The 23,252-nt window shown below is 55.0% G+C and overlaps 1 protein-coding gene and 2 long non-coding RNA genes across 3 annotated transcripts in view; 1 reads left to right on the top strand and 2 right to left on the bottom strand.

Annotated features, from left to right (window-relative positions):
• The window catches only part of PLXNA4 (plexin A4), a 410,094-nt gene extending 388,749 nt beyond the window's left edge, over positions 1-21,345 (top strand). The window contains exons 26-32 of the mRNA XM_006202300.4: positions 2,130-2,233; positions 2,760-2,859; positions 3,950-4,140; positions 5,089-5,258; positions 9,178-9,390; positions 15,868-16,018; positions 18,382-21,345. Of these exons, the coding sequence (XP_006202362.1) occupies positions 2,130-2,233; positions 2,760-2,859; positions 3,950-4,140; positions 5,089-5,258; positions 9,178-9,390; positions 15,868-16,018; positions 18,382-18,477 (1,025 nt within the window). The 3' untranslated portion in view covers positions 18,478-21,345. The remainder of the gene's footprint in view (positions 1-2,129; positions 2,234-2,759; positions 2,860-3,949; positions 4,141-5,088; positions 5,259-9,177; positions 9,391-15,867; positions 16,019-18,381) is intronic.
• LOC140697332 (uncharacterized) lies at positions 9,488-12,255 on the bottom strand. Its single transcript, XR_012074262.1, has 3 exons — positions 11,754-12,255; positions 10,891-11,512; positions 9,488-10,106 (listed from the first exon to the last, which is right to left on the bottom strand). It is a non-coding gene; the product is annotated as an uncharacterized lncRNA (long non-coding RNA).
• LOC140697333 (uncharacterized) lies at positions 14,364-16,352 on the bottom strand. Its single transcript, XR_012074263.1, has 3 exons — positions 16,216-16,352; positions 15,926-15,993; positions 14,364-14,430 (listed from the first exon to the last, which is right to left on the bottom strand). It is a non-coding gene; the product is annotated as an uncharacterized lncRNA (long non-coding RNA).
• Positions 21,346-23,252: the final 1,907 nt, after the last annotated feature.

Here is a 23,252-nt window from a genome sequence, read left to right on the forward strand (position 1 = left end):
GGCTCCAGAATGAGTCACCAGGTGTAACGACAGGTGGTTCAGGCCACCAGGCTGTGTGGCTTGTTAGACTCCTCCTGAGAGGTGCTACAATGCCATCAGCAAGGGTGCCAGGGCAGCTGCTAAACCAGAAAGCTGGCCTTCAGCTGCTACCTCCTCCATCTAATCCTAACCAGCCCCATGGACTCTTCACTGAAGGAGACTCCCTTCTCCCTCGGGCCTGGTCAGTAGGCTTGGTGTCCAGAGCCCGTTCCCTGCTTCTCCTCTGGCTCCCATCAGGGCATGCAGAGCACAGGACTGCCTTCTGTGCCCCCAAGCTGTCTCTACTGTACCCCCCAACAGCCATGGCCCTGGCACCATTCACCAGGCCAGCAGGGGAGAGCCAGGAGGCTTTATCTTTCAGGACCCACTATGGGACCGGGACAAGGCACGTGGCTGCTGTGGCGCTGTCCCAGGCTGGTCTTCACCAGCGTCTGCTGCACTGCATACTCGCTGCCTGACCAGCGGGGAGACATTCCGCTTATTTTGCACCAGCCACTCAAAAAACAGACATTCGTAGGTGCCTACATAAAATCGAAAACAAACGAAAAACCCACAACAAACAAAACACTGCTGACCAGGTGCCCCAGGAGAACATCTCACCTGTCGTCTTCCTCGCTACCTGCCCGAGGCCTGACCTCCAGGATCAGTTCCAGCCGGGCCATCAACAGCACTAAGTGACGGGCGGTCCCCAGAGACCTCTCAAGGCCCCCTCCGCTGCAGTGAGCACGCGCGTCCTTGTGTCTTCATTCCTGGGACAGCCCGATGCTACCAGGAGCACTGGCCCAGGCAGCAGACAAGCCCCGGAGCTGGAGGCAGAGACGTGGATGTTAGCCACCCCCCTGAGGGCAGGTGGCTTCCTTTCTGGGCCTGATTTTCACCTGTAGTACTGGCCATGCCCAGTGCACAGGGCAGGGAGGAATCAGTCCTGGGCCCGCAGCTCAGCTTTGACACGAGGATGAGCAGGGGGAAGGAATCTGAAATATGTGTCTGTGGGCCACAGGGAAACTCCCAGGCGGAGTCAGGCAAGGACTGTGGGTAACTGCTCCCAGCACCCAGCCACGCTCTGCAGAAGCCCGGTGCTCTTGCCCATCTCAGAAGTTTCAGCATCTGTAAGACGTTGACTGAGGTCGTGGCTGCCTGGAAGCCAGATCCCTGGCTTCCTGGCAGGAACACATGTTGCGTTTGAATTTAAAAGGCCGGTTTTCCTTTCGCGTGTGTGTGCGTGTGTGGATGTGGCTGTGCCCGGGCACGAGAGCTGGAGCGTGTCTGGCGTGCACCTGGGTCTCCACGTGCGAACATGTCAAGGCAGAAATGCGCGTGTCTCCATCTCCGTGTGATTTGTACCATGTGTGACGATGAGGATTTGGTGGATGAGAAACAGCCCGGTTTCCCCATGTGGGAACCATCAGCGAGCCTGCGTGTTGTAGGTGTCTGGGCCCAAGGGGAGAACGTGGGGTGTAAGCGTGTACCTGCGGCATCAGGTAATTAGGTGTTGGATAGATCAGCAAGATGCTGTTATGCACATCAGCTTTGCATGGACAGGGCTGAGGTTTTGCTGGTCTCTCCACACACTTTTACTCAGTCTCTCTGCCAAGGGTGGCCCGCCTGCCAATTTTGGGTGCAAGACACACCCCTGGAACAGGAATAGGGTGCACAGTGACTGAATCTGCAGCCTTGGTCTCATGAACTCCACGCCCTTATGATCAAGCAGAGGAGACACAGACCAGCTCCCAGGCATGGCAGTGATGACGCCACCTTGTATTTGCTTAGCACTTTCTTAAGTGCCTTGTTCATTCAGCTAATTAGCACTGACTGCTTTCTATGTGGCCACTCACCGGGAACAGGTGGGCAGGTGAGGACAGGCGATGTGAGTCCCACTTCTGTCACAGTTTGTTGCGATGAGAACCAGAACCGAACTTCAGGGCCCCCCTGTGCTGAGAGCTGCCCCCCACTCCTCTGGGAGTGTCTGCTAGCACCTGTCTGTGGATGCACCCCTGAGATGGGGCCGTGTAGGTGCCTGTGCAGGGGGCCTCAGGATCCCCATGGGAGGGGCCGAGGGCCTCTCTGAGATGCAACTGCTGTCCCTGCAGAGTGGCGACAAGGCAGTGGGGCGAGGATGATCCTGCAGGATGAAGACATCACCACCAAGATTGAGAACGACTGGAAGAGACTGAACACCCTGGCCCATTACCAGGTGAGGTGACCGTGGAAGGGGGAGGGGCTCGCTCCCTGGGCAGCCAGGCCCCTGGGGGTCTCGGTCCTTGAATAACAGGGTTGCCCTGAGGATGTGACTGAGCCCTGAAACTTCTTCACCAGCACTTTGAGTTCCCTTAGTGACCCAGGGAAACAGATGTCCCCAAGCCAGGAAACCCTGACCTCTGTGGAGACAGGATGTGTGCCTCCTGCAGGGCACGGGCAGAGACCCTAAGGAGAAGCCCTTTCTTGAATGATCCCTGGAGTTTAAGTGTGGGTGCCCTCCCAGGGAGGCACAAGGACAGAGGATACTGCTGAGCTCTTGGCAGGGTCGCTCCAAGCCTGAGCCCCAACACAGACCGATTCCACATTCAGAGCTGTCTTGTTTCATCAAAGGAAAGCCGACAGCCCCCCAGGTCCCTTGGTTCTCTGGTGAGGCACTGATTGCCCCCGAGGACCACACTGTCCTTATTTCCTGGGGTGGCAGAGTCTCTTTGCCCAGGCCCTTACCTGCCTTTACCCTGTAGGTGCCAGATGGCTCTGTGGTGGCTTTAGTGTCCAAGCAGGTGACCGCCTACAATGCAGTGAACAACTCCACGGTCTCCAGGACCTCGGCGAGTAAATACGGTGAGTTCGTCGAATCGTCCTGGGGAGGAGTGGATGCCCTGAGCAGCTGTTGTTACGATGGCCCTGCTGCTGAAAGGCAGTGGATGCCCGGGATGGGGAGTAGGGAGGGGCGGGGGGAGTCAGGCAGCCTGGCCATCGGAGAGGAACGCTGGACCAGAGAGGAGGCTCCTGGTTCCGCACAGGGGCTCTGATGCAGGAAACGAGGAGAAAGTCTAACCTTCATGAGCGCCCTACAGTCTATAAGATGCTTTCACATTTGTGATGCTCATTATCAAAACGTCAGGTTCATAATAATCAGTGAATTAAGTAATTATTATTTCCCCCCATTATGCAGATTAGCAAATTATAACTCAGACGCACAGAAGCTAAATGACGTGTAAATGTCACCCGTTATGAAGCAGTTGAGGGAAGGTTCAGACCCAGGTCCCTCCTCCTTGGGGTGAGGGAAAGGGTGATGGATGTTGGAAGCCCAGTGTGCTTTCTTACCAGCACAACAGGGATTGAGGAAACTACCAGCTTCGTGGGGTCGTTCTGGACAATAAATAGAAGACGGCATGGAACGGTGCCCGCACACAGTGGGACCTCCCTCTTCTTTTTCTGATCTACACTCATTCCTCTCAACACACCTCACTTTTCAGCAAATAAGTGGCCCAGGAGAGGTGGGGAGGATGAAGGAATGCAGGTGACAAGGCCATTGCTCAGCCGGGTCCACTGTCATTAGGGGAGACAGGCTCCCTGCTCTTTTGTTGGTACTTAATTGGCTACACAGAACACATCCCGAGAGCTCTTACAAGGCAGAGTGTAAAGAAGGACAAGCTTACATTTCTACGAATTGATTAAGGGCTGGAGAGATGCAGGTACAGGAGGGACGGGAATCCAAGTGGGTGAAGTAGCCACAGAGTTTCCTGGAGGTGGTGGGAAGGGCATCCCCTTTCCAGGAATGGACGGAAGTGAGGAGGCAAGGTGACAGCGCCTGCAAATGCAGGAAGGAACGGGCAGTAGCTGGTCTGGCTGGAGCCAGGGATGTGTGTATAAGCAGTGAGCTGGAAGGCTGGGTGGCCTCACCCATGTGGGGTCATTGCGTTGGCAGAAAACATGATCCGGTACACGGGCAGTCCTGACAGCCTCCGCTCACGCACACCCATGATCACCCCTGACCTGGAGAGCGGAGTCAAGATGTGGCACCTGGTGAAGAACCACGAGCATGGGGACCAGAAGGAGGGAGACCGGGGGAGCAAGATGGTGTCTGAAATCTACCTGACCCGACTGCTGGCCACTAAGGTATGGGACTTCAGACAGGGGCAGGCACATGTGGGTCTGAGGGTGGGACTTCATCACCTCACAGAAATGCCAGAACGGGCAAATACCTAGCACCTGTGCTAGTGTCCCCGACATCCATTCACGCGAGCACTGCTGATCAGCCATATCTCTCTCCCAGCACAGAACCTCAGAATCCTTCTCAACCCAGTGCTTCCACAGACCCCACTCAGACGTCAGTGTTGGCGTGCAGTTGGAGGCTGGATCCCATCCCTGCCCTTGCTCAGATAGGGACCCACGCCACATCTGTCCGTGTCCTGCCATGCCTTATGGAAGGATGACTGTCTCTCCACAGTCGGCACAATCTCTAGTGTCGTATAGAATCTCTAGTGATGGGAATCGGGGCTCTGGGTGACTTTCCAGACACCGCTTCTCAGCCTGGGTCTGGGGACATCTTGTGCCTGCAGTTAGTCCCTCCCTTCTGAGGCTGGCCTGGGCTCTGCTCTCTGCCGAGCCCCGTGAGCAAGTGTTCATCAGCCGGCGGCGCGAGTGATGCCTCCACAGAACCAGCAGATTGTGTTTGTCTGCGCTGACCGAGGGAGTTGTTCATTAGCATTTGTGAAAAGTGCTAAAGTAACACCGCCAAAGGGTGTTAAACCAAACCGTGTTGTTGGCAGCGGCAGGCTTCCTTCCTCAGGTCCAGGCATCAGTGTTGCATCTGTTTTCCTAGTGCAGAGGAAACGTAAGGCTGTTAGAGACAGAGGCCAGCGGGCAGGGCGAGGGGACAGATTTAATACACGCCCTTACCCGGTTTCATGCAGGCAGGCCTGGCTGGGGGCTCTGCACCGCCCTCCCCTCCCCAGTCTGGGAGGCCGATCTTCAAACCATCCTCGGAGCTCACGGGGTGGGCCGGGAGGGCAGGCTGGGCAGGCGGGCCGGCGCCCGGGGTCTGAGCCTGCGCCTCCCCCCCAGGGCACGCTGCAGAAGTTCGTGGACGACCTCTTCGAGACCATCTTCAGCACGGCGCACCGCGGCTCTGCCCTGCCACTGGCCATCAAGTACATGTTCGACTTCCTGGACGAGCAGGCGGACAAGCACGGCATCCACGACCCGCATGTCCGCCATACCTGGAAGAGCAACTGGTGAGCGAGGGGCGAGCAGAGGGTGCGTGTGGACAGGCCGGCCCAGGGCCCGGGGGCCTTAGAGAGAGGGAGGGGGCCAGGGTCCACCTTCGCGGCGGGGGCTGTGTGCAGGGTCTCTAGGCGACCCCCTTCTGTGCTCACTTCTGCCCCCGCTCCCTCTAGTCAAATCATCCTTCTTTCCTCTCAGCCCCTTAACAAACATTAACCAATGAAATGAGCAAAAACTAACGTGCCGAAGTGGCAGCCAGGTCCCTCTCACGTCCAGGTACCTCCTCTGTGCCTGACACGGTGCTAGACTCTGCGGCTACAAAGACTATCGGGCATGGCTTCTGCCCTCCACAGGCTGACAGTCGCGGGTAAGAGATGGGAGGGCAGCTGTTTGGACACGAGTCACATGTGATGCCAGAGGATGTGTGTGTCCGGATGGGTTGTAGCAGGCAGCATCTCACAGCCACTCTTAAGTGGAGTTTTGAAGCCCACCTAGGACTCATTAGGTGAACAAGGAGAGTTTCTGTTCCACTCAGGAAGTGATGGGCTTCTTTCCACAAACTCCCTCTGGGGAAGGGACCCTCCCGTAACTACTTGAGACAAAGGGATTCTCCAAGTCCTAACTGACACTCTAGGTGCCTCACCAGGGTCTTCCTCTCTCCTTCGGCAGACAGCATCCTTTCCCCTCGTCTGTGTGTAACGGGTGTTGCGGTCTGAGACTGCAAGGTCAGACATCAGTATTCAGCTCTCGTGACGGAAACTTACTCAGAGCCAAGACGCAATAAATACTGATGAAGATGTGGGGCCCAGATGGACTCTGCTGGAGAGTTCTACCCCAGGCACAGCTGCCCCAGATTTAATCCCTTCAGCTCCAGAATCGCCTCCCTGTCGCTTTTACGCGGTCCTTGTCCCCGCTTCTCCTCCAGAGCTTTCTTCCCAGGCAGCACGAGCCTGCTGCCCAGAGCCTGCCAACAACCGGGAATGACGCAGCACCAGGGCTCAGCCAGGCGCCCTGCCGACCAGCCCTGAGTCCCAGACCAAAACACAGACTGAGGCAGAAGCCAGCCTGTGGCCCTGGAACGTTATTTAATGTAGGGTGCTCTGGCGTCTCCTCTCTTTCACCTGGAGAATAGTGCCACCTCTACTAAAACTGGAAAATCGGGCAGGAACAGAGCTTTGGACCATAGAATTAATGCTCCCTGTTTAATGCTGGGCAGGAGAAGAGTTGCATGGTGGAGCTCCTGCACCCTTTCTGAACCAAGACCCTTAGACTCTGGATTCCCCCACGGAGCACAGCAACACTAAGTGAAGCCTGTTCGCTCCTCCGAAAAGCCTGCCAGGTCCGGTCTCTCGCAGTGCCCACCTCTAGGTGAGGCTGCATTTAATTCTGCCCATCTTTTTAGCTTGACTCTACAGAGCTTTCCAAGGGCATGCCCCTGACCTCTCCAATCTGCTTCTCTCTGCCAGTGAGTCATCTCACTTACCACCCCAGTTGAATGTCAGCAGCCTTCAGAATACAAGGAATGCCCTGCCCAGACCTTATCCTGGTCCCAGCGACAGAGAGCTGCTATTTCCAAAACATGCCTCCGTGCCCTTGTAGCCCTTTACAAGTACATCACCTACAACGGTATCTAAACCACCTGTTTTCAGCCCTTCCCTCCTGGGGGCGTCAGGCTACCTCCAGTGAGGCCCTAGTGTCCTTGGGGTGAGAGCAGAACCTTCTTTTCCACCAGCTCTTCCAAATGTCAGATGTTATCGTAAAGAACTCCAGCCCCAGTGAAGGAAAGCCAGGCTGTAGACAGCGGTACGAGCTCGGGTTTTCCCACCAAAGGACACACTTCCCCTGACCCTGATCTTGCCCCCTGGGCCAGATGCAGTTACAACGTTACGAGGGCTGCATCTTGACTTGGAGTTTATTGTCCCTGATTAAAGAAGGGAGATTTTTCTTTATTCTGGTCCAAGTTGTAACCCTCCCGCCCCCTACCCTCTTCCTCCACATTCCCCTGCCTTTTCTCTTTTAAATAAACCTCCTGTTCATTTAGCCTGAGTGGCTGCAATCAACCGGAGATTAGTGCCACCACTAATGTTAATAATATGCTAATATTTCATCAGGCAGGAGCGGCTGCGGTTTCCCTGTTTGATTTGCCTGTCAGCACAACAGGCTGAAGGAAGGGGAGTGTCGGGGAGAAACAGCCATGCAGCAACTGTCGGCCTCCCACGTCTCCCTCTGGGTGGGACTTCCGGTAACTGGAAGATGCGGACTGGAGGCTTCATTAGATGGGCAGCCGGGAGTCCTTCATCCGGGGCTCTGAGCCCAGCTGTCATGGTCTCCCCTGGGCAGCTGCAGGGACCCTGACTTCCCCTGAGTGTCGTGGCTCTCTGTTCCATCCCTTTATTTTTGCTTCTGCGTTTCCCAGGATAAAACAAGTGCCACTCAGCACTGTCAGACCTTGAAGCTGCCTGCGCGGCACACTTTGTAGGAACTTAATGAATACCTGTTGATTGATTGGCAGCCTTGAATATGAGGTCTTACTGTATTTTGGCATTTGTTGTACATACACGCTGGCTGCTGGGAGAGACAACAAATATAGAAATCTTATTCACTTTGGATTGAAATAATGTAATTCAAAGAGTTTAAGTTCTAAAAGGCATGTCAAATGTGTTCGAACATTATAACCATTACCAACAGTGGGAACAGCAAGCAAAACAACAATAAAACATCAGGGCAAATGGCAGGAGGCGAGGAGGTGGGGGCGGAGGGAGAGAAATAAGCGATCCCTTGCTGGGTGCCACCCACTTCCCGACCTGCGTCCCCGCGGGCTGGGTGGAAGCCACAGAAGCAGCGAGGCTGCAGGACACAGCCAAAGGGGGCAGGTGGGCGGGTTTCGCCCGATGCCCCGGGACCCTTTCTAGCAGCAGATGGGTGACTTACGGTTACCAGGCTACACTGCACGTTTCGTCCCCTCCTTGTCTTTGTTTAGCTGATTCCCCATGGGCAGTACTTTCCTCCCCTCTTCCTCCAGGCCCCTTCTGGCTAAGGAACTCCTTGGCATCTTTGTAACTCAGACCACCAGGTGTCATCCCCTCCATGAAGGCTTTCCGGACACTCCTGTCTGGGGAGACTTGATTCCACCTCTCTGTGTCCCACACCGGACCCCGCACATCCTTCAGCCCCAGCGCCCATAGTCCTCGGAGCATGTACTCGGTTGTGTGTCTGGTGCGCCCACGAGCCCACCAGAATGCAGGCGTCCTGAGGGCAGAGGATGGGTACCCCCAGCTGCTAGCATAGCTCCTGGTATACAGTAGGTGCTACCTGGAAGACAGGGAGGGAAAGGAGGGAACACAATGGGGCAGGTGAGAGCCGGGAGTGTGGGTTTGTCAGCCTGCCCACTTGGAGGTGAGAATCAGTCAGTGCCACCTGAACCGTTCGGCCCCAGACCCTCACCACGCAGGAACAAGCTGATGTGACCAGGCAGGGACGAAGGGCGGGACTTCTTCCACGTTGCACAGTGGAGGGCAGAGAATCAGATACAAAGCCTAGGTTCCAGGCTATTCTTTAAGGTTTGCCGACTGGCTATGCCTTGTATCTGGCATAGGGGACAGACAGTGGAACAGAGACTGAGAAACTCCACTTTGTAGTACCCATCATGGGTGCCTGGGACCCCAAAGCTTTGTGCTCTCGGGGCAGACTGTGAGTCCTGCGGTCCAGGCTGGGCATCGAGCCCTCTCCAGTGCCTGTCAGCATTGTATCTCAGAACGGATTGTTCAGCCTTGCCAGTTTCAGTTCCCCGGGAGGTGAACTGATGCATAGAGAACACCCATAAGAACCCTGGGTTCCCAGCCTTTTCTCTTTCTCCAGAGAACTCTCCGGGCCAACGTACAGCACCCTCACCCCATCTCCCTTGACCATCTGCCTCTTTCCCCCACACAGCCTGCCCCTGAGGTTTTGGGTCAACATGATCAAGAACCCCCAGTTCGTGTTTGACATCCACAAGAACAGCATCACCGACGCCTGCCTCTCCGTGGTGGCCCAGACCTTCATGGACTCTTGCTCCACGTCGGAGCATCGGCTGGGCAAGGACTCCCCGTCCAACAAGTTGCTCTATGCCAAGGACATCCCCAGCTACAAGAACTGGGTGGAGAGGTGAGTGCGGGGCCAGGCCCCTTGCCACAGCAGGCAGCTTCCCTGTGGGTTTGCAGTGGTCCCCTTCCCCCCTAGATTTGTGCAGACCAGTCCTGCACAAAGCCCGATGCTGCAGTTCCAACAACCCCGCGAGCCCAGTCCCGTCAGCTGGAACAAGAATGGGACGGGGCTAGAAGTCGCCACTGCGCTCTGCTCCCCAGCATGGAGAGCCCAGAGCTGAGTGACTAAAATACTTCCTAGGCCCAGGAAGGACACAGAGTTCCCTGCTCAAAACCCCACCAAAATAAGAGAGAAAAAAGAAATGAAAAGAAGAAAAAGACTTCAAGGGACTGAATAACATCTTGCCGCAGAAAGGCTGGAGGCCTGTCCCCGTCTGCCCCGTCCATCCGGCAGCTCTTCCCGTGTCCTGTGGGGATGTCACTGTCACTCTGAACAGCTTTGCAGTGTCCCAGTCCCCTGGCTGTCACACCATGAGCTCCGGATGCCCCGGGCCTTACAGCACTTTCTCGGCCAGCGTGGCGCTGATCTGATCACAGTCTCACGCAGGGTGCCTGCGCCTGGAGGGCCACCTGTGCGCTGTGGCGCTGGGTCCGTCTTGGTACAAAGCTGACTCACGGTAAAGAACATGGTTTGTCTGGGCCGCGTCGTCCCCATATGCCACACACCTGAGCTTGACAACCCACTGAAGCTCTATTTACTTACTCATCACAGGAGCTCTGGAACATAAGAGAACAGGATTTATAACCTCATTTTGTGCCCATGAAGGTGAAGAAACATACATGAAGAATGGCTGAGTAATCGGCCCAAGACGACTTAAGTGTCCAAGAGGAAAGTAGATCCCCATTTCAGCTGACCCCCTATTCTCTTTTCTGCTATTTTGGATACTTTTAGACAGGGCCTCTGCCAACCATATGGTGTCTCTGTGAATTAAGGAAGGTGCCCCTTCCTACCAGGGGATGTTTCCCCACGCCAGGGTACATGCTTTGTTGAGTGACAGGCTGGTTGAGAGCCCCAGCTCACTTTCTCGACCAAGCACCTTTGTGCAGTGAACAACCTGCACAACTCTACATGGCAGTCCTGATTTTAGAGCCCTTTTTTTTTTTTCCAAGTAGCTTAAAGATAGGAAAACTGGATGGAGGGTCAGATTTGGTTCCTTTTTGAAAAGCAAAAGAGATCAGAAATTGTTCTTGACTCGGTGACTTAGACAAAATGAGCAATATCGTTTTGCCCATGGCAGACAGACAGTCTCCGTCTCTATACTGGAAAATTACCCTCCCTTGCACAGTGGGAATGACTGAGAGGGGTGGGATCCTGGCCATCTCAGGAACATAGTTTTGCTGAAAGAGTTGCATTTGGTTTTCCCTCTCCCTCTGTTCTTTGGTATCTCCCCACCCCTTCCTGCTGGTCCATGTGGGCATCCAGTCTTGGCTGTCAGAGACAGAGAGCTGACTCTTTTGTCCTTGCATCTGATTATGTCTGAGTCACCAAAGAGGCTCTTACCTCCCTCTGCATAGACAGTGGCTCATTCTTCTGACTACGGAGCTGCCGGGAGCAAGATCTCCTGTGTGGTCAGCTGGCTCTTCAGCAGAGAGAGAGAAGGAAGAGGCAGCACTGGGCTGCTGGGTATCCTTGCACCGGTGCACCGCGATGGGACCTCAGGCAGGGAAGGAGAGAGCAGGGTTGTGCAGGGCCGGGAGCATTTGTGAAACATCTGTGTAGAGGACACTTCCACCAGAACGGCCCGGTTAGTCAGAGGTGAAAATAATGCACGTGCCGAGCTAATGGCCCCCCTTTCACTTGGTGTGAAATGAGATTTGTGCCACACAGCTGCTGCAGGTCACGAGTAACCCCAGTCCATTTGGTTATTTTTAGGAATGCCTTGATGGTTTCCATTTCTTATCCCGCCAGTTTCTTAGCAACCGGTGGCACTCTCACGTCTTTCACTTGCTTGAGGTCCCAGATCCTTTCTTCTCTCCTTCTGGGACGAGGGTACAAAGACCGAGGGGCTGGGAAGTAGCAGCGACAGGTCTGGAGATGGAGCCTAGAGTGCGTCTCAACTCGGTGATGAATGGATCAATTCCACTCTGCCTCTCCGGGGAGGCTGGCCTCCGAGCTTGTCTGGCTGCCGGGAAGGGAAGTCCAGCAGCACGGGGCTTGCTCAGGATGCACAGCAAGCCTGATCTCCCACCTCTGCCTGCCAAGGGCGTGGGCAGCCTCCAGTTCAGAAGAATGAGCAGCCCAAATTGCTGTCATACCTACGCTGGCTTGTATCTCTGGAAGTTCTTCATCTACCCATCCTCCTCGGTCCCTTCCATTCTCCCAGCCACCTTCCCGCCCCTCCTCCCTCTCATCCTTCTGCTCACCTCATCCGTCCTTCCATCCCGTTCCTGCCTCTAAGCACCTTGCAGTGCTAGTGGTTGGTGGCCCCACCGCAGACTCCCAGTCTTTGCTGCTTCCCTCTAAGTATTAGGGGTTTTGCTCACGGCCACATCTAGAGAAAGGGAGAGCACTGACTTGGTTCCTCAGGAGCAACCGATTGCCACCCTCATCTTACAGAGCAGAACTCAACAGCGTTGACATCAAACTGCTGTGTCACAGTTGACAGTCATTTCTATTCCATTACCAAGAGCAGTGACCTTTTCCTGTAACGTAGTGATTGCCTCTGATTTTAAATTGGAATCAGCCTCGTGGCAGCATCAGCCTCACTCACTTGCAGTCACGGGCTTTCCACGAAGCGGGGAACAGAGGGGAGCTGCAGTTGGGCCCCCGGGGAATTGGAGTGGGGCGTGTCACATGTTCAGATGCCGTCTGTCAGATATGTCACCCCTGAAAAAGGTTAAGATTTTTAAATATCTTAAAATGCCTCCTAAGGAAGCTATCCATTCAAAATATAAAACTGTGACCATTCACCCTAGGAGCGGTCTGGAGATGAAGGATGGACATTCCATGGACTTCATTATTAAGCCCCGGGTCAAACGTTTATGGTGTCCACCATGGGTGTACTGGACACGGGGATATATTAGACTTGATCCTTCCCCCGTGGCTCTTGTGGTCCACGAGGACACACAGACAGGCCCTCAGGAAGCCCCCGAGCTGTACTAGTGGGGAGCGCAGGGAGTGACGGCCTGATTCTGCTGGGCCTGGAGAGGCCAGTTAAGGATGCACAGAGGAAAAGACTTTCGTGTGCAGGGCCTTGAAGGGCAGGTGTCTGTACATCAGAGCATCAGGCTCTAAATGCCTTTCACATCTACACCGTCGTCCTTGAGGGGTTTGAAGGGATAGGGATACCTGGCTCTTCTCTAGAGTTCAGGGCTCTGGAGACCACCTTCTCAACCACTAGCAGTCCTACAGGCAGAGGTGGGATGCCCACCGTCACACACGGGGCCCATCCCATAGAAACCCACGAATGGAAAGCACTGCACACTGGTCAACAGCAGAGAATCCAGCTCTCTGGGGCCCTGCCCTGAACAGCAGCTCCTGGGGACCAATGTCAGGACCACAGTGGTGCTGGCTTCCTACCTGGTATGAGCAGAGACAGCAAAGAAAGCTGGGTAAGGCCAGTGGTGGGACCCAGACCTCCCCCGTGGGCCAGGCCTTGGCCAGTTTATGGGGCGGGGGGGGGGGGGGGTCAGTCCCTTCTGAAGAAGACATCTGCAGGAAGAAATCCCACGGGAGCAAGTTCAAGTACAGGAGCCCAGGCTGACCATTCCCTTCCTTGCTGCCCGCCAGCTGCTAAGAACACTTGTCTGTTCATTAATGGGGCCTCACTGCGTTCTTCACAATCAATAAGGCTTCTCGGTGGCAGAGCCCAGTGCAGAGCTTCAGCACAGCCAGTGCTCGGGGGGAAGCTGTTGTGCACCTAGCACAGGGGGGCCGGAGCAGGGCCATTGTCAGGCTCAGGGCTGCTGGGCAGAGCCCTGGAGAGGAGGGGGAGAGGTCGAGGCAAAGGTAGCAAAGATCTGCAGGGAGGCTGGGCCCACTTAGCCCCGGGCAGGCCTGGGGACAAGGATCCGAGCCCCACACTCATCTAAGACATCAAACTGTCCAAGGCCACTCAGCCCAGCCATTTAGAACGTGCTGAAGATGAGGACACGTGACTGATCCATGCATGGGCTTGTGGGTGGCACAGACGTGCACCAGTCCCGCCCAGCACCCTCTGCACACAGGCAGCAGAGGAGGGACGGCCGCCCAGTGCAGACCTGCCCTCCCCGTGAGAGGGAATAACACACAGCATGTCCAGGCAGGCCACCTCCATCCCTTCTGGTGAGAAGTCAGGGCCCTGCCCTCCCCAACTCCACTCTCAGCCCCACCCCGACCCCTCTCCTTCGCCTTCTCACACACAGACACACTCTCTAAATATTCTCTTGGGAGAAATGGACTGGGCTTTTAGTGCACTACAAGGCGGGCCACGCAAAGGGACAGAGTGCTGGGTGTCTGCTGCGTGCAAGATGGTGGTCCCTGACATGGGCTCTCAGGCCCCTCAGGGACCAGAGTTCGCAGTAGGAGCCCTGATGCATTTGCAAAAAAAAAAAAAAAAAATCTCGACAGGGCCACCCACCTACCTGTAAGGTTTCACAAGTAATGCAAATGGGGGGAGTCTTTGCTTCTGATGACAGTCCTGTCCCATCGGGGGAACCTGGGGTTTTCCTCCTGGTCAGTGGCTCTGACTGTCCGTGGGTGACAGAGAGTGACTGTCTGGAGGAAGCCCTGGACATAACCGTGTTGCCAGAGCCACGTCTGGCTGCTGGCCATGGGACAGGGTGAGAGGAGTCGTTCGGTCATATTTTCCCCTATATGACCTGTGGACATAACCCTTTATCTGACAAACGCTCGGTAGGCGTGGAATGGTGAGGGGACGATGGTACAAATCTCCTCGGAGTGGCTCACACCCCTGGCCTCCACGATAAAATGGAACATTGCGCTTATTGCCTTCCCGAAACAGCGGCAGTGAATCAAGTCTCTCACTTGAACTTTCATACCTGGGATGTGATGACTCATGTCCCCGAGGAACTTGAAGATGTTTTGGGGTGGGTTGCAGGCCTGGAAGAGAGTGGGTGCTTCTGGGATGGAGCAAAGGAGCCAAAATGAAACATGACAAGGAGCCAAGGGGCCCAGGGCTCTGGAGGTGAGGAGGGGCGGGGGAAGGGAAGACCCCACACTGAAAGAAGGTTGTGAAGAGAGTTAGTCCAAATGGGACCGAGGACGGTACAGCCTCTACGTGGGGCTGTGACTCTGGCAGGGCGGCCCACCCAGCCCTTGCCGGCCTGGAGATGCTCTGGCGCAAACTGAAGTGTCATTCCATTGCAGGCCCTTGAGTCTGAGGGCTGGAATAGCTCACAGGCACCACCTCTGCCAGGCTGTTACCCAACTCCTGGGCACGGATGGGGAGGGGTGGAGGTGGGGAAACAGGCTCAGGACTGATGGATTCACGGTGGGTGCAGTGAGGATGCAGATGGGAGAGACACAGGGTGGGGGAGCCAGAGGGAACCAGAGGCTTTGTGAATACCCCCTACAGTCTCCTGAGCTGGGAGCTCTGGGAAGGGCTTGTCCTTGCCGCGTGCGCTTCCACGTGAGAGTGAGCGACTCTCCTACAACTCTGTGCCCCAGCTGCCCCAGCTGCCCCACCTGCCTCGCCCTAGGTCCTCCCTGGCGAGTGTCCCCGCACCCTCCTCTGTTCTAAGTTCTCAAGTTCCCCTTCCCCAGCACTGAAGCCACAGGCATTCAGTGTGGGCCGAGCGGGGACACCGCAAGGACTCCCGGGTGCGCTGCCCCACTGTCCTGATGCTTCCCCGCCTCTGCAGGTGCCTGGGTCACTTCTCTGTAGCCCACAGCCCAAGGCACCCGGGAGGGGGTGGCTGTCTTTGGGGCACTGGGGCCCTTCAGTTCCTCATTAGGAAACTACACAACTCCCCTCCGCTGGGGGAGTTGGGGGTTGCTGCATAAAATGTCAAATTGCAGAAATTAAAAATGTAAATGTTGGCATCTAATTAACCAGTTGACAGCAGTGCACAGCTGCAAGTGACAGTGACTGATTGCCTTCTGCCAGCCTCTCCCCGCAAGCAGCCCCCAGCCCCACCCTTCTCCTGGTTAACCCTCAGAGAGGGGAGGACGTCGGGGGAGAGAACTGCTTAGAAGAGCCCTCGGGCCCTGTGGAGGGGACTTCTTGTGTCTGTGGGAGGGGGTGTTAGAAGGACCCAACAGGTAGCCTGGACCACTCTTGAGGAGCTGGGAGCAGCCCCTCCTTACTCCTGGCCCCACCCTGTCTACCCCCTGACAGTCTCTAGGTCACTCCCAAATCCCTTCCCTCGGTGCCTCCCGCATCGCCATCGTGAGCTGCAGAGGGCACTCCCTGGGCCAGACCCAGAAGCCTTGCTGGAAGAGAGCCCGCCATGGTCCCCGGGGCGGGGAGGGGCCCACACAGGCATCCACCTCCCCTCTACTCCATACGCACGGTTCCTCACTCCCATCCCTCGGCAGGTATTACTCAGACATCGGGAAGATGCCGGCCATCAGCGACCAGGACATGAACGCGTACCTGGCTGAGCAGTCCCGGATGCACATGAATGAGTTCAACACCATGAGCGCACTCTCCGAGATCTTCTCCTACGTGGGCAAGTACAGCGAGGAGGTGAGCCCTGCCCTGCTCGGGGTCTGCTGGGAAGGACTGGGGCAGAGGTCCGGAAACCCCTGCCGGCAGCAGCCTCCGTGCATAAGCGCACCACCCGAGACCCTCCCCACCTCTGCTGGGGAGACTCTACCACCCAGGCCTCGGGGCTGTGCTCCAAAGACTGGGATGCTAGGAAGACTCCATTCTGCAGATTCTACCTTAATCCCTGTTCTTTTCAGACATGTAGATCGAGTATCTGTTTCTTTCTCTTTTTTTTCTTTTTTCTCTCCTGCTATTCTCTCCTTTATTTTTTCCATTGCTCTCTCTAACCTAATTCTCTTTAAATAAGCAGTGCCCCACTCCCATGGGAAGATCATAAGGTGTGGAATGGAAAGGAAAGGAAAAGAAGGGAATGGAATAGAACAGAACAAACAAGATAGAATAGAATCAGAACACAGCAGATACAGAACAGAGTAGAATGGAGTCTATTTCGAGTTGCTGGGTTCCCTCGTTAGGAAATCTCACTGGGGTCATTGCCCTACAAAAGTGCTTATGGGAGTTTTCTTGGTCATACCAGCATAGACCAAGTGGGTTCAGAATCCAGGCTGCCCACATCTGGGCAGCAGCGCAACCACCCTCACTGTGAGTGGAAGGCAGTGACGGGAGCTGAAGCCGGCACCCCGGGTTCTTGTCCTCCTCTCAGCCTCGTCACTGGGCAGGGGGCTGGGGTGGCCTAGGAACCCCAGGATAAGGAAGGAGCCCCCGCAGGGCCCAGGGCCTGGTGTCCGCAGGCCATGAGTAGCATAATGCTGTGAACCCCAAGTGAAGGGAAAGCCAGCGGCGGGTCCTTTAGGGGAGGGACCGCGAAGCCAGCTTGCAGGCCAGTGCTGGTCCAGGACAGTTCCAGCTGCCTGTGGCCAGGTAAGAGGTCAGGACGATGCAGAGTATGCCAGCGTATGTGTTTATTTTTTCCTTAAGCCATCTTTATTACACTCAAGTTATTAAGACAAGCACAAAATAACCTTGCATACTGGATCACTCATTAAAAAAGGAGAAAATACGACCATATGAAGAGATTTACAAACGACACATATGTAAGCTGACAGAAAATGGGCAACTTGAATGGGCTTGTTTTTTTTCTTTTAGAAATTCTAAGTTTTCATCCTGAAAAAAGGACAAATAAAATACAATGCTCTACATATGTGTAACCTTGAAAACAAGAAAAGTGTGGCTGTCTTATCTTGGAAAGGACTGTCCCTTAGTCGCAAGTACACTCATCTACTGTTGGTTTTAAAATGTCCCACCTTTATGAAATATTGGGGCCAGTAACTGATGGTTCTTGGCCAGCTAAGAAGTTGGCAACACTCTTGGTCTCCCAGTTAAAAATATATTAACTGCGCCGGGAAGTCCAAAGCTCTGGGAGCTTCTCCTCCAGCCTTCAGCCTCCTCTTCCCTCCTGCCCCACCTCCCCCTGCTCCCTGAGACCCCAGCACCAGTAGGTCCCACCCCTCTTTGCTCCTGGAGTGGGCGTGGTGCGACGAGCATGCACGTATGTTATGTGCCTCCCCTGGAGCAGCCCAGAGAGTGGGTCATAGTTCCCACATTTCACAGATGAGGAAATGAGGGTTCCTCGTGTTCCCCCCTTCGCCCAGCTAGACACTGGGGGGCCGAGATTCAATCCTACAGCTCCAAGTCTGAGTCACAGTCTAATCCATTTTCCTTCATGTGCCCACAGTCTTCCCATCATTGTCTTCCCTCAACCATCTGACCTCAGAAAAGGCTGGTAGACATTGTCCATTAGGTGTCATTGACCAGTAAAGCGTAAGACATAAGTCTTCAATGGATATTTGTTTCTTAGCAGACAAAGTGGAGCCAAATAACTCTCTAAATGTGGAATTTCAGGCCTTGATTTGCTGATGGGGGAAGGTGTTCTCTTTTCAGAAGTCAGGGTAGGATGTCTTGATATCGTGAAATTACAGTCGCCCTGAGACCCTGAGCACCACACCTTCCGTGGGGTACGGACCTGCCTGCTGGCTAACCTGTAGGTAACGGCAGCATCTTGGTGCGCTGTCTTCTGCCCGCTGTTGGCTGTCTTACACAGGCAGTGAAATGTGCCCGTTTATTCAGACACGCTGACGTGTGTGCTCGCATTCGTGCTCACTGATACGTGGGTGCCCGCAAGTTCATTCCCCAGGCCCGAGTGCCCCCCATGCCTCCCCATCCCCGTCACCCGGGCTTTCTGCTTCCCCAGCCACTTCGTCTGTGCAGCTCCACCTGCACACGTCTTCCCAGACCTTCCGACCATGCTCCCCATCTGTGTGTGCCCTATGAACAAGACACAATGCACGCAACTACTAACCTCCCCGTTCTTGGCTCTTCAACAGATTCTCGGACCTCTGGACCACGATGACCAGTGTGGGAAGCAGAAACTGGCCTACAAACTAGAACAAGTCATAACCCTCATGAGCTTAGACAGCTGAGAACCGTCCTTCCAGGGCCCCCCCTGGAGGGAGGGACACACCAAGCCGTGCCTCAGTCTAGATTATCATCTTTACCAAGTGCAAGTTCCGACTGGCGTCAGCAGCATCCCCTGAGCAGCGCTCTCTCCCTGGCTCTCTCTCTCTCTGCCTGTTTCCGTCTCCCTCCTTCCTGGACCCCCTCTCTTGCAGTTGCTCTGCTAACACGACTGAACCAAGCCGCCGACCCTCAGTTAGTCCAGAAGGCCCAGCCTCCGGCGAGGGACCTGATCGGAAGACGTCAGAGGGCGCCCTCTTTCTCGGCTGACCCCACGTGTCAGCATCAGGGCCCGAATATGGATGAGGAGCCATGGATGGAGGATGTCTCTGTGCTGCTCCCTCACCTTCCACTTTGTGACAGCCCCATACTTGTCCAAGTCTTGGCCTGGGGAGGAGGCAGTGCGCTCAGTATTACCTTCACTGGGAAGATGTCACCTGGCCCACATTTCCATCTCCAGAGGGTCTGTCAGTGGTGTGGTCCCTTTGCAACCTTGAGAAGAAAGACTGTACCTCCTTCCATGTTGCTAGAGTCGGGGTGTGAGGAGTTGAGGGGTGCCTCACAAGCTGCCTCTCTCTTGTTGGATTGGCATCCAGTGGCCTCCTTGTCCCCTTACAATGTTCTTGGAGCCTTTCCAGGTGCCCATGGGGCCCTGCCTGCCCGGTCCCCTCTCTGCCTGTGGGCAACCAGACAGAAGAAGGAAGAGCAGTTACAGTCCACCGTGGAGATACTCACACCCTCCCAATCTGGCTCAGAGCGGCAGCGATGTAACACAGAGAGGAGGAAAGAAAAGATTTGCATCTACCCTGGAAGTAGAATTGGTTGTTTTCCATTCACCCCCACATGTAAACAAGCCACAGCCATCGTCCTCGGTCTGATCCACTGCAGATCCTCGAGTGCTATCGAGAAAGCGCCTCCATCCTCCTCAGTCATCGCTCATCAAGGGTCAAGGTAAAATGCAGAGTGCGTCCAGGAGATTCTACCTCCAGCTGTCTCCATGTCTCCATCCCCACCGTCCTTCCTGAGAGCTCTCTGGAGTGAACAGCCTCGCCCCTGTCCCCCAGCAGAACCTGGTGCCCCTGCTATGCAGATGACATCGCCAGTGGACTGTTCAGACCCCCTCGGGAGTCATTTCATCAACATCCCAGCTGTCTCTTTAATGGCTCTCCCCCCTCATCTCCTTGGCAGTAATCGCTGAAAGAAACACACTCAAGCGCAGCCTCACAGAGACAAACCGAAATGCCAGCCAAATTCAACCCCAGGTTTGTCATGTTTGGGAAGGACCAAAGAATCAAGAGGAAGGACCTGGCTGGAAATGGGAGGAGGGACATACAGCTGACCTTTGCCCTGGCATCTGTCTTTCCACCCGTCCTTCCATCTACGGACACATCATTTTAGCCAGCAGGCGAGTGTGTGCTCAGACATGCGTCCTAGATGAGCAGGGGCTCTGGTGAGAGATGGTCTGATGGAGGGCGCTGGAAACCTGTAACCTTGAAGGGACCTTAGATGCCGCCTCTGTCCGTGGTCCAGTCTCCACCACGGACTCTCTCCTGGCAGCCCCGGTGTTGGGCTGTACACCACTCTGGGAGACAAGCAGAGGCATCAGCTGAGGTGGAGTTGGGGATGCGGGTTCCACAGTCTTGCCTTCACTTCCTGAGCATCAGTCATCCTTCCCTGCCATCCATTCAAAAGGGGCCCCACGTGGAAAGAGGAAGGAACCACACCGTTGCCAGCAACGCCTGTGGAGCATCTTGTCCTTAAAGACTGCCAGCCCCTTGCACGTGAATACATGTGCGTGTGTGTGGATCTGTCTGCCTCAGGAGCAGGCAGAGAGCTCAGAAAGATTTCTTGTCCTATGTAGGGGGATTTGAAGCATCTCCCTTCCCTGCCCTTACTCATCACTCATCCTGCAGCTTTGGGATATTTCAACACTTGCTTTCTATGCTGAGTGCTGGGGGGGGTGGGGGGAGGTGAGGTCACCTGTCTGTAGGAAATCAGGGTGGGCACTGGACAAGGGAAGCCTGGACCTGACTGGCAGCCGGGCGGTGGTACCCAGAGCAAGGCATGATGTGGCGTCGAGGAGAACAAATGATGGGCAAACACAAGTAACCTAACCAGCGGGAAGAGGAACATGGGAACAGATGTGCATCAAGGGAGAAAAACATAACCAAAGGTTTTGGCAAACGAAGTGCCAGGTGGAGAAGTGAGGAATTTTTACCCTTGATCATTTGATGTCCTCCCCGGAAGCCACGGGCCCTGGCAGGCCAGGAAGGAAGCATGCGGGAGGCAGGCTGAGGGAGCGCCCGGGCCACGAAAATATTTTTTGCACATGTGAAAGATTGGGGAGAAGAAAGACACAAACGTATTTAACACAGATATGCTGAAATGGAAGCTGTGTGTGTGTGTGTGTGTGGGTGAGTGTGTTTTGATTTATTTTTTAAGTTTTGCACAGTTAGAGGAGAAAAATGAACAAGCAGGAAAAAAAAGACTGTTAATCCTGGTTCTGCTGAAGATTTTCTTTTTTTTTTTTACCGGATTATTATTTTTGTTGTTGTCGGTACAAAACTTTTTTCCTCCACATTTTTGTTATAAGAGAAACATTAGACACCTCAGAGAAGCATAAATGTCCGTAAGAAGGAGAGGAGAAGGACGGGCCAGCTTCCGTGCTCTGCTCACTTCTCCTGGAGGAGGGCTTGGGGCAGAGTTGACTTTAATTGGCGGGTGGGTTGTAACTGGTGTTTTGCCTGCAGCCCTGCAGCTGCTGGGGGATGGAGAACTGGAACAGAGTCACACAGACCACAGCCCATCTTGCCCATAAAAGCTCTCTTTCCCTTGCTGTTTGTTTTCCATTTCTTTCATTTGGACTCTTGGTGCATGTGTGATGCATTTCAATGTAAAGACAAGGCAGCATTGTCGAAAAGCTGCTCTTTGCCCCAGATCTTCGTTCCAAACCTCCCCTTGGAATCCTCCATCTCCTGCTGGCAGGCCAGAGAACCCCGGCTGGCCAGCACGCGACAGAGAAGGAACTTGGGCAGACTGGGTCCCGTGGAAGGGAGGTCCCCTGAAGGCCCCCATCCATGTCACAGTTAACGCGCAGGTTGACAGTTCTGTTCAAGGTGGGACCTTTATCTGACTCCTTGAGTCCTGGGCAGAGAGCAGGGGAGAAAAGGCCCTCTCTTCTCACCTCTCCTTCACCCCATCTCTTGCACCCCTCACTCCTTGAAACCACCAGGGTCCAAAATGGTACCAGGAGAACACACAGTGAAAATAAGTGACTGGGGTTAGATGGGGACATTGAATGTTGGGAGGAGATGGGATGGTGCCGGGTGGTGGTGAGAAGCAGGAAGAACTTTACCAGGTCCTGAATTTAAAAGAATGGGCGGAGAGACACTGGGAAAGTCAGCGGCAGGCTGGTCATCTCTCCCGAGGCACAAGTCTCCCCAGGTGTGGGCTCTGCTGTTCTCTGTCCTTCCTTGTAAGGAGAGACCCTGACATTTCTTGGTAACTGCAAATAGCATCATTAAGTGCCGTTGGCTATTGTGTCAGTTACTTCCTCAGGAACATTTTTTTTTCTTGCCTTCTTTCTACGTGGTTTTGAAGTCAGGGACCCAGGAGAACCTGAGTGTCCCATAGGCCAAGGTCTGTTCAACCCCCTGCGGGATGTGCACCCTGGAAGCCAGCCCTAGAGCCTCCCTCTCATGAGCCTGTGGGCCAGTGAGTGAGTCTGGAGATGCTTGAGAGAGGGAAGTCAGTTTAAACAAATCCTGAGAGCTGAGGCCGACTGTCCAGGACCATGCCCAGGCAGCCACGGAGTGAGGCCTCCGATCTCTTCCCCACAGGCCCAGCTCGCACCTCCCAGCAATGTCGGTGGGTTATCCCAGCACCACCACCCCCTTCCCACGCCCCAGGTCCTCGTGCTTTTGTCCCCTTTGCATGTCTGGCTCCTGAGTGTGCCCCCCGACCCCGTCCCTCTTGCCCACCTCCAGCACGTGTAGCCTCTGCCCCAAGGCCATGTATCCACTAGAACACAGGAGCTGCTCAGCCCCCTGCAGACACCTCCGCCCTCAGTCCAGCCCCTGGGACTGCTCTCGCCCCCTCTCACCCTCCAAAGCTGCCTTGCTGAGTGCTCGGGGCTCCCTGGTCCAGCCCCGGCCTGGTGGGTCCCCCATCAGAGAAGCCACAAACCATCGTCTCCCAAATTCTACTGCTCCATTCTACGAGGCAGGTGTTGCAGATGTTTCCAGAATCCTTAACAACCCCTGGCTCTGACCTAAAAGGGAAAGCCCTGTATCCCACCTTCCTCCTCTCTCAGGACTAAGGGACACGTCCTTTGGCTTCACAGGATGCGAAGTCAAATATTTAACCTAGTGAAGGTTAAGGTTAATTATTGTTAAGAACAGACTTTCCTGCCTCCCAGAGAGCTGAGAAGGGGGAGATGCTCTGCAGGCAGAAGACTGGTGGACACGCCTTTCTCGGCCCTGAACCACGGCCCTTCCGGGAACAGCCACCCCAGTGAGCATCCCAGCGCCGGTCTCTGAGAGGCGGTTCTGTGTATGAACACTCTCCAGTGTTCCCAGTACCAGTACCAGAACACTCTCCAATACCAGTCCCTACTGTGCCCCCAGCGGACCGGATCCCGCCCCAGGCAGATCCCACCTCTTCCCTGGCCTTTCCTCTTGCTTCTAGTTCACATCGTCTAGAACCCTCTCTCAGCCCCTCACTCTCCATCATCTCTCAGGAC

Source organism: Vicugna pacos, chromosome 7, assembly GCF_048564905.1.
Source record: "Vicugna pacos chromosome 7, VicPac4, whole genome shotgun sequence".
NCBI lineage: Eukaryota > Metazoa > Chordata > Mammalia > Artiodactyla > Camelidae > Vicugna > Vicugna pacos.